The sequence below is a fragment of the Mobula birostris genome, chromosome 29 (genome assembly GCF_030028105.1).
Source record: "Mobula birostris isolate sMobBir1 chromosome 29, sMobBir1.hap1, whole genome shotgun sequence".
Classification (NCBI taxonomy): domain Eukaryota; kingdom Metazoa; phylum Chordata; class Chondrichthyes; order Myliobatiformes; family Myliobatidae; genus Mobula; species Mobula birostris.
The window spans coordinates 18,272,166-18,288,901 of NC_092398.1; the positions used below are offsets into that span (position 1 = coordinate 18,272,166).

Genomic DNA, 16,736 nt, shown 5'->3' on the forward strand with positions numbered 1-16,736 from the left:
GGATGCTTCCAGTTGTACGGTTATCCTGAACAAGGGGGCATAAGGTTCAGTCGCTTTGCATTCAAAATGAGGTAGTAAATTGGATTAGACAATAATTTTGTGTGAGAAACCCGAGATTAGTAGTAAATTGTTGCCTCTCTGACTGGAGGAGGACTTCTCAGATTTGCATATGCATCTGGGTCACCTGTAAAAAATGGGCTAAGTAAATGGCAGGCGGAATTTAATGCAGACTAGTGTGAGGTGTTGTGCTTCGGTTGGACCAACCAGGGTAGTCTTTACAAAATGAACAGCGGGCACTGAAGAGTGCTATGGAACAGAGATATCTGCGAATACAGGTCCATAATTCTTTGAAAGTGACGTCACAGGTTGACAGGTTCGTTAAGAAAGCTTTAGCAGATTCGCCTTCAGAAATCAAACGACTGAGTGCAGGAAGTGCGATGTTATGTTGAAGTAGTAGGCGTTGGTTAATTAGCTGGAGGAAAGATGTAAATAAGCTTGAAAGGGAACAGCGAATAGTTAGAAGGATGTTGGTAAGTCTGGAGGACTTGAGTGTTTAGGGCAGACTGAATAGGTTAGGACTTTATTCCTTCGACAGCAGAAGATTAAAGGCAGATTTGAAAGAGGTTTACGAAATTCTAAGGGGTATTGCTGCAAGCAGGCATTTTCCACGGAGTTTGGATCGGACTGGATTCATAACTCTATAAACAAAATTCTGCCCTGAATATCATTTTGTATCCAGCCAATTATATATCCATGTTAATCTTTTTTAACTTTTTCGCTGAAACACGCATGCACATATATACGCTCATGCATATGCATGCGCATGTGCATGCCCACACGTTGTCTCTCCCTTTCTATGTTCTCTCATGTACGCTGAAAGAGACAGCGAGCGAGAGTGAGACAGCAAGCGAGAAAGTGAGAAAGAGACAGAGGAAGAGAGAGAGAGAGAAACAGAGAGACCTAGAGAAGGGGGGGGGGAGTGGGGGGGGGGGGGGGGGAGAAAGAGAGAGAGATGATTCCGGCAGCTAGATCCCCCAAATATCGGAAATTTTCAAATTCCTGCCATTTGTATGTACGTTTATCTTCTACCTGCTTGTTCCAATGTCAATGAATGCACTCACACATTCTGGTTCTGTTCCTTTATGTTCAGGCACTTAGGAATCTTTAAAATCCTCTGGCAGAATCTTATCATCTTATTGTGAGGATGGAGGATCTTATTGGAGTGCTCCTATTAACTGTGCTTTTGAAGGGAGAGAGAGAGAGAGAGAGAGAGTTATTTGCCATCGATATGTTGCTTTTGAAATAGAGAGAGCGAGAGACGAAGATTAAAGGTTGGACTGTCACTTTAAGGCATTGGAAGTAACTTTGGATTTCTACTGAGTTGGGTTTGGAGGAAGCACCGAGCAGCTCGAAAGTTGCTATGGTGACCAAAGGCAGGTTGTTGATGTTACTTCCAAGGACTTGCTGCCTGCTCGCATTCCTTTACAGACAAAGAAAGGAGGGACTCATTGAATGACAGGTGATGCTCAGCCTGGCGAAATAAATAGGAGGTCAGATGATACAGACCTCAGACATATGATCTGGACACTGAATGAGCATGGGCATTGTTGTGCCCAGAGGATAAGTGTGTTTTGGAGATCGATCAGGCGGATCGATCCAATCGCACTTATAGTGGAAGGAAGAAAAGGGGTTGACTGATGGGGAGTTGTCTATGTGTCCACACTCGCCTGGGTGATAGCTCCACCGCAGAAAACCGGTCCCCTTTGTTAAAGTCACAGCCGATGACTTGTAAAGGATTTCTGAGGACGACGAGAAGATCCACTGCATCAGCTCACCTGAAGACTCAAATCTCTCCCTCTGTCTCTGTCTCTCTCTCTCCATCACTACCCAACTAAATACCACGAACTGAACTGAACTGAACTTTGCTCAACATCGTAAGACTATATCTTTTAACCCCTAGACTTAAAGAAGCTTGGTTTTCATACATATATTTCCACACTTACTGATTTACGTACTTATGTATATAATGATTGTTAGCCTGTGTGATTTATCTTCATTTATATTACTGTATTGCGTAGTTACTAATAAATATTATTAGTTTATAGCAATACTGGACTCCAAAGTGGTTTCTATTTCTGCTGGTTTCTTTATCCCCGTCACGGGGTGCGTGAGAAAATTGGGGTCTCGTCCGGGATATGAACAAATTGGTCGGGTGGTTGGTTTGAATTGATTGGGGAAATTTCCTTGTGATTTGGTTGTGTGGAGTATCAGCAGAAATGGAGTGTGAAGTCAACTAAAAAGTATGAGTTGCGGGACACTGCTAAAGATTTTTGGAATTGAGGTAAAGAAGGTTGTGACTAAAGTAGAAATTCATAGAAAAATAGTTGACTATCATATAGATAAGGGAACCTTTGATGAGGAGGCGTTGGAGTTGTTCGTGGAAGGTGAACCTACTGAGGATGACCTTCAGCTTCTGTCGGATATATTAAACAGGGAGCATGAATTGAAATTAAAACAGCTCGAGAGAGAGGCTAGGGAGGCAGCAAAACAGAGAGAAGAGGCAGAAGAAAGAGACAGCTCTAGAAGGAGAAATGGCAATGTGAAGGTCACGAAGCAGAAAGGCAGAGACAGTTTAAAAGGGAGAGATTGCAGCAGAGAGGTTTAGAGTCGGACCCTGATTATTTTTACAGCTCGGAAGGGCTAGTTTTCTGTGAAGAATTTAAAAGTTGTGTTTCTGATGAGGTAAGCAGTTGCAGAGGATGCCCCTACCCTTAAGGGGTTTAATAAGAAAGCAGACGAAGCAGTTTTAACCCATGAGGTTGAGTTTACTCCTGAAAAGAGTTGGCCAGAGAATAGCTGGGAGGTTCGAGATGACCTTGAATTTGCAACTGGGACAAGTGATGACAGCCCAGAAGAGGCAGTTGTTCCGGTTGAATGTGTTCAGGTTGTTGAAGTACCTGTGAGTTCACAGGATTCTGAACCTTATGCTAAGGCTCAGTTGAAGTCTGATGTGCCTGACCTGGTTGGAAAGGAATGCAGTTTTTGTGTGTTAGATGATCTTGGTTCAGTGAATAAGGAGTTTAACCTGGTACCAGTGGAATGTGAGGATTCTCAGTCATTTATAGTAGACCGTTGTTTTAAAAGTTGGTGAGGTCAATGTTGTTGGAAATAATGACAAAAGTGCTGTTCCTGGACTTTTGGATAAAGTGCTGGAAAAGGTTGGATTGGTTGCATGACTTTTGACCCTGCTTGCAGGACAAAGGCCTGCTGAGACAGGATGCGTAGTTTGTTGAATTTTGTTTGGACATGTGGAAGTGAGCACCTGCAAGGTCATAATGTTATGGAGAAGGAGTAAAAGAATAATTGTTATGATTTTGGAGTGGAAGTTGCTATGGAAGCAAGGCGTAGTGAAGGTCGAAGAAAGTTGATGAAGAGATTGTTTAGCCTCTTTCATAATGTTTACGTAATTCTCATCAGCCTGATGATGATGCAGAATTTGGTAAACAATGGAGGCATGTTGCCAGCTTTCCAAGTTAAGAGTATTGAAGCTAAACACATGGTGTCATTTACATATCACACAGAGCCCAAGGGAGCCTTGGAATGGCTCAACTCAACTCTTAAGATCATGAGTAAAGGACATTGTATGAGAAATGGGAAAAATTGGGATGAGGGGGTTCTCCTCCTTTTATTTATTGTTGGAGATTCGATTCAGAATGCAGAATGCAGGGTAATCTGTTGGAACCTGTTCAGTTACAGGCCAAAAGGACCTTTGACCCTGCTCAGAGAACTCTGGAAGGGATTTAGTAAGCTTTGAGTCCTTGCTAAGGAAAGTTTATAAAATGGTCGAGTCAAAATAAGACACTTGTTTACTGGAATTGCAGCTGGGAGAATTGTTATGGAACAAAATGAAGTCGTGAAATCTGATAATGGAATGGAAAGACATGTTTACCCATTGAATCTAGACTCACCCAGATGTCAGAATTCCATTGATTTGAGACATATTACTGATAAGGTCCATCAGTTGGACCTTAGACCGCAACAACAAGGGAAAGGACTAATGGGGCTTTTGAAATGGTGCACAGGTGCAGTGCATCACGTCATTATGAATTCAGCCCAGCCTTTGAAATGGTATCTTCACAGAGTGAGCTTTGAGGAAAGTAAAATGATTGAAGAAGAAATTAGAAACAAGAAAGAACAAAGAAAAAGAATGGATGACTGTATTGATAGAGTGGAGAAGGCTAAATGACTTATTAAGTTTTACTTGTTAAAATGATACCGGGGTGTTCCTTTAACAGAGTAGGTTAAAGAGATATCAGCATTTGTGATACTGTCGAGACTGTTTTGCCCTTTGGGATGAAAAATGCACCAGGGACATTTCAAAGAATGATCAATTCGGTGATTAGAGGGTTAGAAAACACAGAGGCCTATTTTGGTGACGTAATGGTCTGGAATGACACGTGGGAAGAGCATATTGCAGCTGTAGAAAAACGGGTTGATAGACCTTCCAAGGCCACTCTTACTGTCAACCTCGCTAAAAGTGAGCTTGGCCATGCCATGGTTACATATCTGGGTTATGTGGTGGGCCAAGGCCAACTGGCTTCTGTACAGACCATGGTTCAAGCTATTGCTGAAGTTCCTCTTCTGACCAGCAAGAAAGCTTTGAGAAAGGTTTTAGGAATGGTTAAATATTATCATAAGTTATGTAAGAACTTTGCAGACATTGCTCTCCCACTAACAAAACTCCTGGGGAAAAGTGAAAGATTTGAATGGAGTAACCTTTGCCAGGTGGCATTTGAACGTCTGGAAACCATATTGTGTTATCATCCTGTGCTCAAAGCACCTGATTTTGCAAAGCCATTTTCTATAACAAACGGTGTTAGTGACGAAGCTGCTGGGGCAGTACTGTTACAGAAGGGAGTGGACGACATTGAACATCCAGTAGCCTATTTCTCAAAGAACTTTAATGTACACCAGAAAAATTATTCAACTGTTGAAAAGGAATTACTAGCACTTATTCTGGCTTCACAACATTTTGGGGCCTAAGATCAGAGACCTGAAAACCGTTCTGTTGCTCAGGGACCACTTGTGGTTTACATGGGTTATAATCCGATGATGGTTCTAACTAAGATGAAGGATAAGAATAGAAGATTGTTAAATTGGAGTCTGATATTGCAGGAAGGTGACTTAAAAATCAAACACGTGAAAGGTACTGACAATGTTATAGCTGATTAGTTATCCAGATATTAATTTGGAAATTGCACATATTTCTGTTCAGTCATCTGAAGATTTTTGTTTCAAACTCTATACTTTACATTTTGACAAAAAAAAACATCTTAATCATTTTTTTTTCTCTGAGGAAAGCGAGTGTAAGGAGATGCTGGAGTACTCCTGTTAACTGTGCTTTTGAAGAGAGAGAGGGAGAGTTATTTCCCACCGATATGTTGCTTTTGAAAAGAGAGAAAGAGAGAGAGAGAGAGAGAGAGAGAGAGAGAGAGAGAGGATTAACGGTTGGACTGTCACTTTAACGCATTGGAAGTAACTTTGGATTTCTACTGAGTTGGGTTTGGAGACAGCGCCGAGCAGCTCGAAAGTTGCTATGGTGACCAAAGGCAGGTTGTTGATGTTACTTCCAAAGACTTGCTGCCTGCTCGCATTCCTTTACAGACAAAGGAAGGAGGGACTCATTGAATGACAGGTGATGCTCAGCCTGGCGAAATAAATAGGAGGTCAGATGATACAGACCTCAGACACATGATCTGGACACTGAATGAGCATTGTTGTGCCCGCAGGAAAAGTGGGATCTGGAGGATAGATCAGGCGGATCGATCCAATCGCTCTTATACTGGACGGAAGAAAAGGGGTTGACTAGTGTGGAGTTGTCTATGTATCCACCCTCGCTTGGGTGATAGCTCCGCCACAGAAAACCGGTCCCCTTTGTTAAAGTCACAGTCGGTGACTTGTAAGGGATTTCTGAGGACGACGAGAAGATCGACGGCATCAGCTCACCTGAAGACTCAAATCTCTCCCTCTCTCTCTCTCTCTCTCTCTCTCTCTCTCCATCATTTCTCAACTAAATACCACGAACTGAACTGAACAGAACTTTGCTCAACATCGTAAGACAGTATCTTTCCACCCCTAGACTTAAAGAAGCTTGGTTTTCATACATATATTTCCACACTTACTGATTAATGTACTTATATATATATAAAATCATTGCTAACCTGTGTGATTTATCTTCATTTATATTACTGTATTGCGTAGTTACTAGTAAATATTATTAATTTATAGCAATACTGGACTCCAAAGTGGTTTCTATTTCTGCTGGTTTCTTTATCCCCGTCACGGGGTACGTGACAGTATTTATAGCTCACACTGACACTGATATTTCTTATCCTGAGCAGTCTGAGACGCCTTAATGATGTGGACAGGTATTGTCTGTGCTGCAGCAGAAATCTTAGAGGCACTGACACATCTTGAAATGAAAGAATTTATCTTACTCTTTGATATCTGACTAATTAACATTTCTTAGTCTGTGCTCCTATATCAGGCCAAGTTGTTCACCTTCCGACCAGACGTCTAGCGATGCGTGCATGTGACCTAGAGTCCAAAAGTCATAGCAACGTACAGCATGTGAACAGACCCTTCGGTCCAACTAGTGCGTGCAGAGACAGTAAAACTGCCTACTCCCATTGACACGCACAGTGTCTATAGCCTTCTATATATCTACTATCTATGTACATCTACAGACTTCTCTTAAAAGCTGCAATCGAGCATAAAGGCACCTCCTGCGCTGGCAGCTCGTTTCACACTCTCACAACCCTCTGAATGAAGAAGTTTTAAATATTTCAGCTTTCACATTCAACCCGTAACATCTCGTTGTAGGCCCACCCAACTTTTATGGAAAATGCCCTGCTTGCCTTTAACTTAATTGTGCCCTTCAGAATTTTGTATGCCTCTATCAAATCTCCTCCCAATTTTCCATGTTCCAAATTGAAAACAAAACTCCAAAGCTATTCTGTCTTTCCTTATGATATAGGCCCTCTATTTCCGGCAGCATACTTTTGAGTTTTCTGTGTTGTCTTTTAATATTATTCACAGCTTTTTTTTTGTAGGCGGGTAACCAGTGCTCCAAGTTAGGCCTCACCAGTGTCTTATACAATTCGAACGTAACAGCCTATCTACCGGCCTCAGAACTTTGATTTATGAAGGACAATCTGCTAAAAGCTTTCTTTACGACGCCATCAACCTGTGCCGCCAACTTTAATGAATTGCGGACCTGTATTCCCTTATTTCTTACTGCCTGCCGTTCACTGTGTAAAACTTATCGTGCTTGAGATCCTTCGTCAGGACCGGCAAAAAAGATGAGAAGCGTGAGTCGTTGATCAGTCCATGTCTATCGAAGTACCCATGTATTTCGTCCTTCAGAATACCTTCCAATAATATTCCCACTACTGTTGTCAGCATCATCGGCCTTTAATTTCGTAGTTAATGCTGACAGCGTTTGATAAACAACGGGTGAGATGTATTTCTTCCAATCCTCCGCTACGTCACATGTCGTTAAGGATTACTCAAGTATCCCAGCTAGAGCACCGACATTTTCTACATTTGCCATGTGTCATGTTCTGGGAATTTATCCAACCTAATTTGCCTCAGGACATCAAACATCTCCTCCTCTGTAATCTGTATAGTGGCCGTGAGATTGATGCAGTTTTGCCTCATTTCTAAATATTCTGAATCCATCTCTTAAGTAAACAAGGATGAAGAACAGAATTTAAGATCTACACCGTCTCCTTTGATTCCATGCGTGGATTACAATTCTGATCTTCCAGAGGAACACGTTTTTCCTTTGCAATTCTTTTGCTATTAGCATATTTGTAAAATCGCTAAAGATTCTGCCTCGCTCTGCCTTCTTTTAGTTCTCCCTATTTTTCTGAAAGAGATTTTGATCACTGGATACAAAGTGTACCAAGGCACATACATCTGTCTACTATTTCAGGATGCATATTGTATACATTTCTGCGAGATTAAATTGAACCTATTGAACCTATAACATACTTATCTGTTTTTCCAACTGTCTGTGATGTCTGCAACTTTAATCCCCTAAATCCCTCGGACTATTGGGTGCTCTGCAATACGGTCTCATTAACATTGTCATACATTTGCTATTACTCAGTGTCACTCATAATGCCTCACTAGACGAGTTCTCTGGTCTGTCATGATATTTTCCATGTATGTATGTCCATACACCAATGTATGGACCCATGCAGCTTGGCACCAGTATCGTCGTAGAGCAATGTGTGATTAAGTGTCTTGCTCAAGGACACAACACGTTCCCTCAGCTGGGGCTCGATCTCACGACCTTCAGGTCGCTAGTCCAATGCCTTAACCACTTGGCCACGTGCCCACACGTGAAAGAGTACAGAGAAACTTAACAAGGACATTGCCGCGTCTGGAGGACCTAAGGTATAATGAAATATTGAATTGGGTGGGACTATATTCCTCAGGACGTAGAAGATTATGAGAAGATTTGATAGATGTATACACAATTATGAGGGCTATAGAGAGGGTAAATGCAAACTGAGGTTGGGTGGGACTTCAACCAGAGGTCATCGGTAAAGGTAGAAAAGCGAAAATTTAAGGGAAACATGATTGGCTATTTCTTCACTCAGTGGGGCATGAGTGTAGAATAGTGCAGGCGAGCTCGATTTCAGCTTTTAAGAGATAATTGCATAGGTACACGGATGATAAGGTTGATGAGGGCCATGGTCCCTGCGCAGGCCATTGGGTGAAGAGCTTTGGTATGGATACATGGGCTGAAGAGCCTGTTTCTCTGCTGTACCTCGATGACTCTTGACATTCAAGATACGGTTTTGTCTGTGGACGAGTTAGTCCCGCTACAGAACAAACAAACCAACGAACAAAACGAATAAAAAAACTAACATGTTGGTTTCTGGGAGAATTGAGCCCTCCTGTCTATGCTATCGGAACATAAAATGAGTAAATTTTCAGCAATTTTACCAAATCATCTATTAAACGTTACTTATATTTTCACTTTTATTGTTAACACCTTCTTTCTCATAGCGTGAACCACAATAATAACCCCATAGCTTCTTTTTTTTCGGGGAGGGGGAGGGTGGAATTTAAATGGAGGGAATTAGATACCAGTGTGTGGTACATATGTGAGACTCGTTGCCAAAGGCAGCTGTGAAGGCCAAGTCATTGGATATATTTAAGGCAGAGGTTGATAGATTCTGAATTAATGAGGACATGACGAAATACAGCGATAAGGCAGGAGATTGAGGCTAAGAGGGTAAATGGATCAGCCATGATGATAAAGAAGAGCAGTCTCGATGGGTCAAACTGAGTTTTTCTACATCAAGACGCCTGCTTATTAATATCCTTCAGTGTCTTGCTCACACTGTACATGTTGATTCCAAGAACCTTTCTGCACTTATTTGAGATACTCCAATTTACACTTTCAAAACCATGTTGTACCCTAATGGTTTAATGCAATGCTTTCGTGTAGACGGATCGCGCATCGAATAAGTGCACCAATGGAAGCATCAAATGAGATATACAACATTTGCCCCAAGAGTTAGCAATCGGTACGGCCACTGTTTCACCTATAATCCGCAAAGCACAGCATTATTTGTACGTAATACGTGCTTCCAATCATTCAGTATTTCCAAAGAGCAATCGAATGAGCAATCACGGGGAGCAATTTAATGAATATATTTATTAAATGTTTCTTTAAATCTGAGGTTTCTTTAACTTTTTCAACTTCAGCAGGACGAAAGAGGAAGAAGACGCGCCATGGTAGCCTATCGGTTAAGGCGACCCTCTTACAGATAGGGGCGTTCTGGAATTCCGAGTTCAGGTCCGCCGCTGTCAGTAAGAAGTTCGTGCATTCTCCCTGTGACGGCGTGGTTCCTTCGACTGCTGGGTTTGCTTCCAAAGCCCGAAACTATTCGAGATTTTAGGTTAATTATCCATTGCAAATTTTCCTGTATTTAGGCCAGTGTTATATAAATGGATTGCCGGGCTCGTTGGGCTAAAAGAGACTGTTTTATGTTCTATCTATAAATAAACAGATGAGATAAATGTAAAATGTATACAAAGAGCGTGAGCAACAACTAACGCTGTCTTTATACTTCATTCTAGCGCCTACTGTGAGACTGATTGGCGGGAACAATCGCTGTTCCGGGAGAGTGGAAGTTCTCCACAATAACCAATGGGGCACGGTTTGCGACGACTATTGGGCGAGAGCAGACGCGGAGGTAGTTTGCCGACAACTTAGGTGTGGTTCGCGTGCACTTGCATTCGAGAAAGCACGGTTCGGGACTGGCCGAGGGAAAATTTGGATGGACAACGTGGCCTGCCAAGGTTCTGAGACTCGACTGTCTGAATGCCGGTTCCGGGGATGGGGCGTTCATGATTGCACACATAGTGAAGATGCAGGTGTTACTTGCCAATCAGGTATGCATATATTTATTTAACTGAAAAAATGCTAATTTAAACAGTAGACCTATAATGAATGATGATCATGGTTAACCGGACTTATTCAACTGTAGTTTTGTTACCAAATTCAACCACTGTCTTTTTCCTTTAGTGCCCCTCGGCATTGCGGCTGGAAGGCTTCCCTGTGAGGGGTTTGTTGCAATTCTGCGATCATTCCGTTGAAAGTGCCCCCAAACAAAGCCCGTTTCGAAGTTTTTATTTGGAGTCTGTCAGAAGGAAGTGGAAACATAGACAGGGTCTCTAATACATACTCATAGTCATTAACAGAGTTACGGACTTGTCGCAGTCTGAACTTAAGACCTCACGGCAGAGCAAACAGACTAGTAAATTGTCTCGTGAAAAACAAATGAGCTGTTAATATTGTCACGTGCCCAGTGGAAAATGACGGAAATTTAAACAAAATTTATAACATTTTGCCAAAATTCATACTTAACGTTTATTCACCACCAAAAGAATAGAGATGCTTATTCGACTTACATACTCAGCAAGGTATAAAACTATACCACAACTCAGATATTCACTAATAAGTATTATACCTTTTCACCAAGCTTCTATACTTCAGAACGCTTCAGAAATTACTGGCTCTCAAGGTCGGCACGGAGTATATTTCCCCAACGGGCACCAACAACGTCCATTGTTTAATTCATACCAGCGAATGATTAAAATAAATTATTTCCACAGCAATGTATCAACATTGCAAATTTTCTCTGTACTCTTCCAATCTTTACTTCTTTCCAGTCGGTTGGTGACTAAGACTGCACACAAACTCCAAATTAGGCCTCACCAACGTATTATACAACTTCAACATAATATCCTGTCTCTTGTACTCAATACATTGATTTATGAGCACTTTTGTGGCAAAAGCTGACTCTATGACCCTGTCTACCGGTGATGGCAGTTTCAACAGTTGGTATAAGCAACCTTAACAGGAATATGATGGCTATTTTCTCCCAGAGAGTGGTCGGTACATGCTTCCAGATGACGCAATTCAAATAGGCATATTATCTACAGTAAAATACAATTGGACGGTTACATGAACAGGCAAGCTGTGGAGGGATATGCACCAAAGGTGGGCAAATGAGACTAGCTTACATGGGAATCCTTGTGAATATGGAATGGAGGCGCCTAAACTGTATTCTTCAATTCGGGCTATCTCTCAGTGGGACGTTTGGATATAATACTGTTGCTCAGGTAAAAAGAATATTAACACATGTCATTTATTGAAATAAACAGAGCCCTTTTGAGGATAATTGTAATCAATTCGCTAGAATTGCGTCTTTTCGTAAATGCGACAACATAGCGACATCAGAACAAAAATGATCACTGCCAGGTATCACTGGATTACCCGTAATGAGATATTATGGCCATAGATATGGAACACAGTGAGGTGGCAAAAGAAGCACACACGAAATCTTTCTGTGCAACGGATAAAATTTATTCATTTCCTTTTATTTCGTGTCTGGATATAAGACTAGTAGGTGGCAACAGTTGTTGCTCGGGAAGAGTGGAGGTGAATCACAGAGGATAGTGGGGAACGGTTAGCGATGATGAATCGGGCTTGAGCGACGCAAAGTTTGTTTGCAAATAGCAGTTTCCATAAAACCCCTTTGAAACCTCTCCAGATTCAGCAGAGCCTTTCTAAGATAAAGGGCAGTAAACTACTCACCACTCTTCAAGAAAGATCTCTCCCAAGGCTTCTAAGCATCAACATTACATCTTTTCTTTAATATTCCATTCCTGTTGAAATGAATGGTACCATTACATTTGCCTTCCTCACCACAGACTAACCCCACAGATCAACCCCTGTGCAACACGACTAGTCACGGCAGGCAACCAGAAAAAAAAAGACTCGCTTCATGGCTACTTTGTTAGGCGTACATGCACACCTGCTAGTTAATGCGTGTAGCTAATCAATAAAAGATTAGAAGGAGTCAGAGTTATAGTTCCACGTCCCGGAGTTAAAATTCAGTCGTAGTGAAAAGAAGGCACGAAAAGCTAAATTCTGCATCACTCACTCAGCAGGAGAAATGTGGATAGGGTCTTAGACAAAGTTTCCCTAACATTTTGTTAGTACCATGGAACATTATCATTACCGCTGGTGGGCGGGGGTGGGGTGGGGGGGGGTGGGGGGGTGGTCCGTGGACCTTCAGTTTAGTACCCCTGTGTTAGACCATAAATCCATAACACATAACAGAGGAATTTCATCAGTGGTGTAATCGAGACTCTCCATCAACTCTTTATAACTGATTTATTAACCCTTCGATCAGCAACCCTTCTTCTCTCCATAACCTTTGAACAAAACATTTGGTTGACGAAAAACAGTTTTAAATCTGCCATCTTCTGCTGACATTTATCCTAAAATTAGCTGGGATTCATCATCAGTGAACTTGAGCTGACAAAAAAAGAAATAATGAACATAATTCAGCTAGCATCATCCCAAAGCCAGTACACAAAAGCATTAAAACAATTCGCCCTACACAGCAATACTTACGTAATTCTCCAGGAAATCTACCCTCATAAACATCACTAGAATAGACTAAAAGTTTTTCAGTAATTAAGAAATGAGTGTGATGAAGAGTCGCAACCCTACACGTCGAATGCTTACTCTTTTCCAAAGATCTGCCGAGAGTAATTCGTGTGTGTTGCTTTGGATTTCCAGAATCTACAGTTCTTGTCCTGTTTGTCAAAGGAATGTGCTTGGCTATGGCCATACCTTAGGTTTTGCCAGTTTGTGCTGAGAAAATAGAAGACTAGTGCAATAATGATAATTAAGTAATATATATCGAAAACATAAGGAGAGCAGGTGAAGAGTCCTTGAAATGGAGTCTGCAGGCTGTGGAAACAATTCATTGAAGGGGCAAGTGAAGTTGAGGGGTACTGCCCTTTGGTTCAAGAGCCTGATCGTTGAGGGGTAATAACTGTCCTGAATCTGATTGAGTGAGCCCTGAGGCTTTTAGAATTTCTTCTTGATCAGCAGCGAGAGCGGAGCGTGACCTCAGCAATCGACACCTGCGATGAATGCTGCTTTCCCTCGGCAGCACGCCGTGTAGGCCTGCTGAATGATGTGGAAGGGCTTTATTCTTGATGGATTGGGTCGTATACACTAGTTTTTGAAGGAATTTTGCTTTAACGACTTTTATGCTACTTGCCAAACCTTAATACATGCGGTCAATTTACGCTCCACCGCACAACGGCAGAAATTTGCGGAAGTTTTAGATTTGTTGCATGATTGTATAGTTTAGTACTTTATTTCTTGTAGGTAGAAGATTCAGGCGAGATTTGATACAAGTATACACAACTGTCCCATACATACTGCTGGGGTCAAATTTGACCCGTTTTGACATTTGACAGCAGTAAAAACACCTATAATGCCATTTTTTTCTAGCCGAAATTTGATGAATTTTCCTAAGGTGACCTAAAATGCACAGAAATGAAAATATTTAAAAATATATACTTTTGTACAGGTGCTGCAAATTTTTGTACATTGAGGGTGTTCCGGGTCAAATTTGACCCGTATCTATTGACATGGATTTTATATCTCTGAAACATTAATTAAGGATTAATAAGCCATTGATTAATGTCAGATAGACTATTCATACATTCTAAATAGATCTGTGGTTGAAAATTTGGTATAGACACTTGTTATGAGGGGATTCTTGGGCCAGTTCAAAATTGACTCGGACTATACTGTGAAAGTATCGAATAAGAAAAGGTTGCCTGGGTTAAGCCAGGTATAGGTTGGGTAATTGCAAACAAGCTCCTTTCGCAGGCTGAGTGGGATTACACATAGAGGCCATGCATCTCGAGTGAAAGGTGAAACGTTTAAGGGGAACCTGAGTGGTGTTCATTCAGGGGGTCATGAAAGTGCGGAATTACCTGCAAACTAAAGTCGTGCATACGAACTCGATTTCAACGTTCATGGGAAGTTAAATTGGGGCATGGATAAAGGGTATGGAGGGTAATGATCCAAATGTTGTGTTCGATGACTGTAGGCGGTTTAAATGGGTCGGCAGGGGCTAGATGGGCGTAACGCCCTGCTGTGGTGCTACAGATTTCGATGACTCTATGATAGAATAACCATGCGGATAGAACATTACTGAATAACACTCATGAACAGCTTACTTTATAGATATAGTCATTCCACAGACAGGTAACATATAGAAATGAACAATTGACGAAGACCAGAAATATGCTTAATCAAAAGAGGAAATTCAGAGTCGATGGAATATGAGCAGGGTATTAATTGTCCCAAAAAGGAACATGTACAACTAGTATTATCCCTAAGTCACCATGTAGATACTTAAACTTAACAGCAATAATGGTGCAAATCTGCAGAAAGCCAAAAGTGTAAATATTACTAGAATAGTGCAAAAGTTCGTAACAATGGACGAATGAGTATGTTTGGCTATGCCGGTACCTCAGGTTTTACCAGCTTGTACTGAGATATTGGTTTATAATGTTAATAATAATAATAATAATAATAATAATAATAATAACAATCGTCATACAATTAGAAGGGCAGATAAGTGTTTGGATAGATGGGTTAAATAATTAAGTGGGAAATTAAGAAGAACTAAATAAGTAAAGTAATACCTCGTTCATTGATAAAGAAATAAATCATATTTTGTGAAACTAAGTTGTAGCATTCATTAAAGTGATTCCATAGTTTGGGTTGAGATACCCAGTTTCTGAACGACGATCAGAAATACCCCTAATAGTTCTTGTGAACAGTTTTATCCTTCCGTTTCAGGTGATGATATGAAGAGAAATTTCCGTTCTATCTCCCAGCAGTCTAACACAGCTGACAATGATAGGTTAGGGTCCTTGCTTGGACATCGACTATGTCCTCAAAACTTCGATACCAAAGAACGACATCGCAGTCCAAAACGCACATTTTAAATCAATCCTCAGATATCAGGGCTTATAACCGATTCACGTCAACCAAAACTTGGTGTCAAAGATAACGGGGAGAAGGCAAGAGAATGTAGTTCAGAGAGAGAATGTACGATCGATGGTAGATTGCACAGCAGATTCGATGGCCATTCTGGTCTAATTTTGCTCCTATTGCCTTTTCGACGTTTACTCTACGATGAAACTCACAAGTCTCTCGCTATCGGAGTGATGAGAATTGAGAGTTCTGTGGTTTCCAATGACCCGGATTCAATTTTAAATCCGGAACAAGGTGTCACAGTTATGGACGTGTTTGCTGCTAGTCCGTTTTGTTATTGTTAACTCTTCCGTAGTAGCTCTAGTGCATCGATATGCTGCCTCAATCCCTAACACGGTCTTGAAGGCGCTGCGGCTGGATGCACTTCACGCATCTGTAGTTTATGGGGATCTCCCTGGACACCAATATAAGAAAGTAAGAAAGTAACAATAATATAAAAAAAAAGCGAAACGTAACAGAAAGTTACCGGGACATCTTACCCAGAGCCAACAACTCTGCCGAGCCGAATTCTAATTTGGGTCAATCCTGACAATCCAGTCTCATCATTGACCTATTATCAACCATAATTGCTCCAACAATGGCCGCTCAGTACAAACATTCATATACTGTGTTGTGGTCAGGAAGGTAGAACATTGAAAAGTAACTGTATCCCCTCGTCCCACGGTAATTTTTCCTTTGAATGTCGTTTCAGAACATGGTATAAGGCTGGTAGGCGGCAGCGATCGCTGTTCAGGGAGAGTGGAGGTGCGGTACAATGCACAATGGGGAACGGTATGCGACGATGGATGGGGAACTGAAGACGCCAAGGTTGTCTGCAAGCAATTGGGCTGTCCCTCCGTCGCAGTAGCAAGAGGAGGGGCGCACTTCGGGCAAGGCACTGGGAATATCTGGATGGATGATGTTGCGTGCAATGGTCAGGAATCCGCCCTTTGGAGTTGTTCCTTCGGAGGATGGGGGATTAATAACTGCGGTCACGGAGAAGATGCGGGCGTGAGTTGTACAGAAGGTAGGTATACAACTAAAAACTTCTTTACTCCTTCTTCATACCTACAGGGAACAACGATGACTCTATATGTTAATAATTCAACCAGCTACTTCCAGTTGTTGTGAGGCATAAGGAGATGAATTTGTATGCTAATCCTTGACAGTGCAGCAGAATCTGGACCTACTGGACAAATGGGCTGAAAATTGTAGCTTGGATTTAATGCAGACAGTTTGGAACCGTTGAACTTCAATAGGATAATCTAGGGATGGTCTTACACAGTGAACG

General features: G+C 41.6%; 1 protein-coding gene across 5 annotated transcripts in view; it reads left to right on the forward strand.

Annotated features, from left to right (window-relative positions):
• LOC140190023 (uncharacterized) overlaps nucleotides 1–16,736 on the forward strand; it is a 158,538-nt gene that overhangs the window by 12,793 nt on the left and 129,009 nt on the right. For all 5 annotated transcript variants that reach the window (XM_072246420.1, XM_072246419.1, XM_072246422.1 and 2 more), the window contains exons 3-4: nucleotides 10,162–10,476; nucleotides 16,158–16,472. In XM_072246420.1, coding sequence (XP_072102521.1) covers nucleotides 10,162–10,476; nucleotides 16,158–16,472 — 630 coding nt within the window. The remainder of the gene's footprint in view (nucleotides 1–10,161; nucleotides 10,477–16,157; nucleotides 16,473–16,736) is intronic.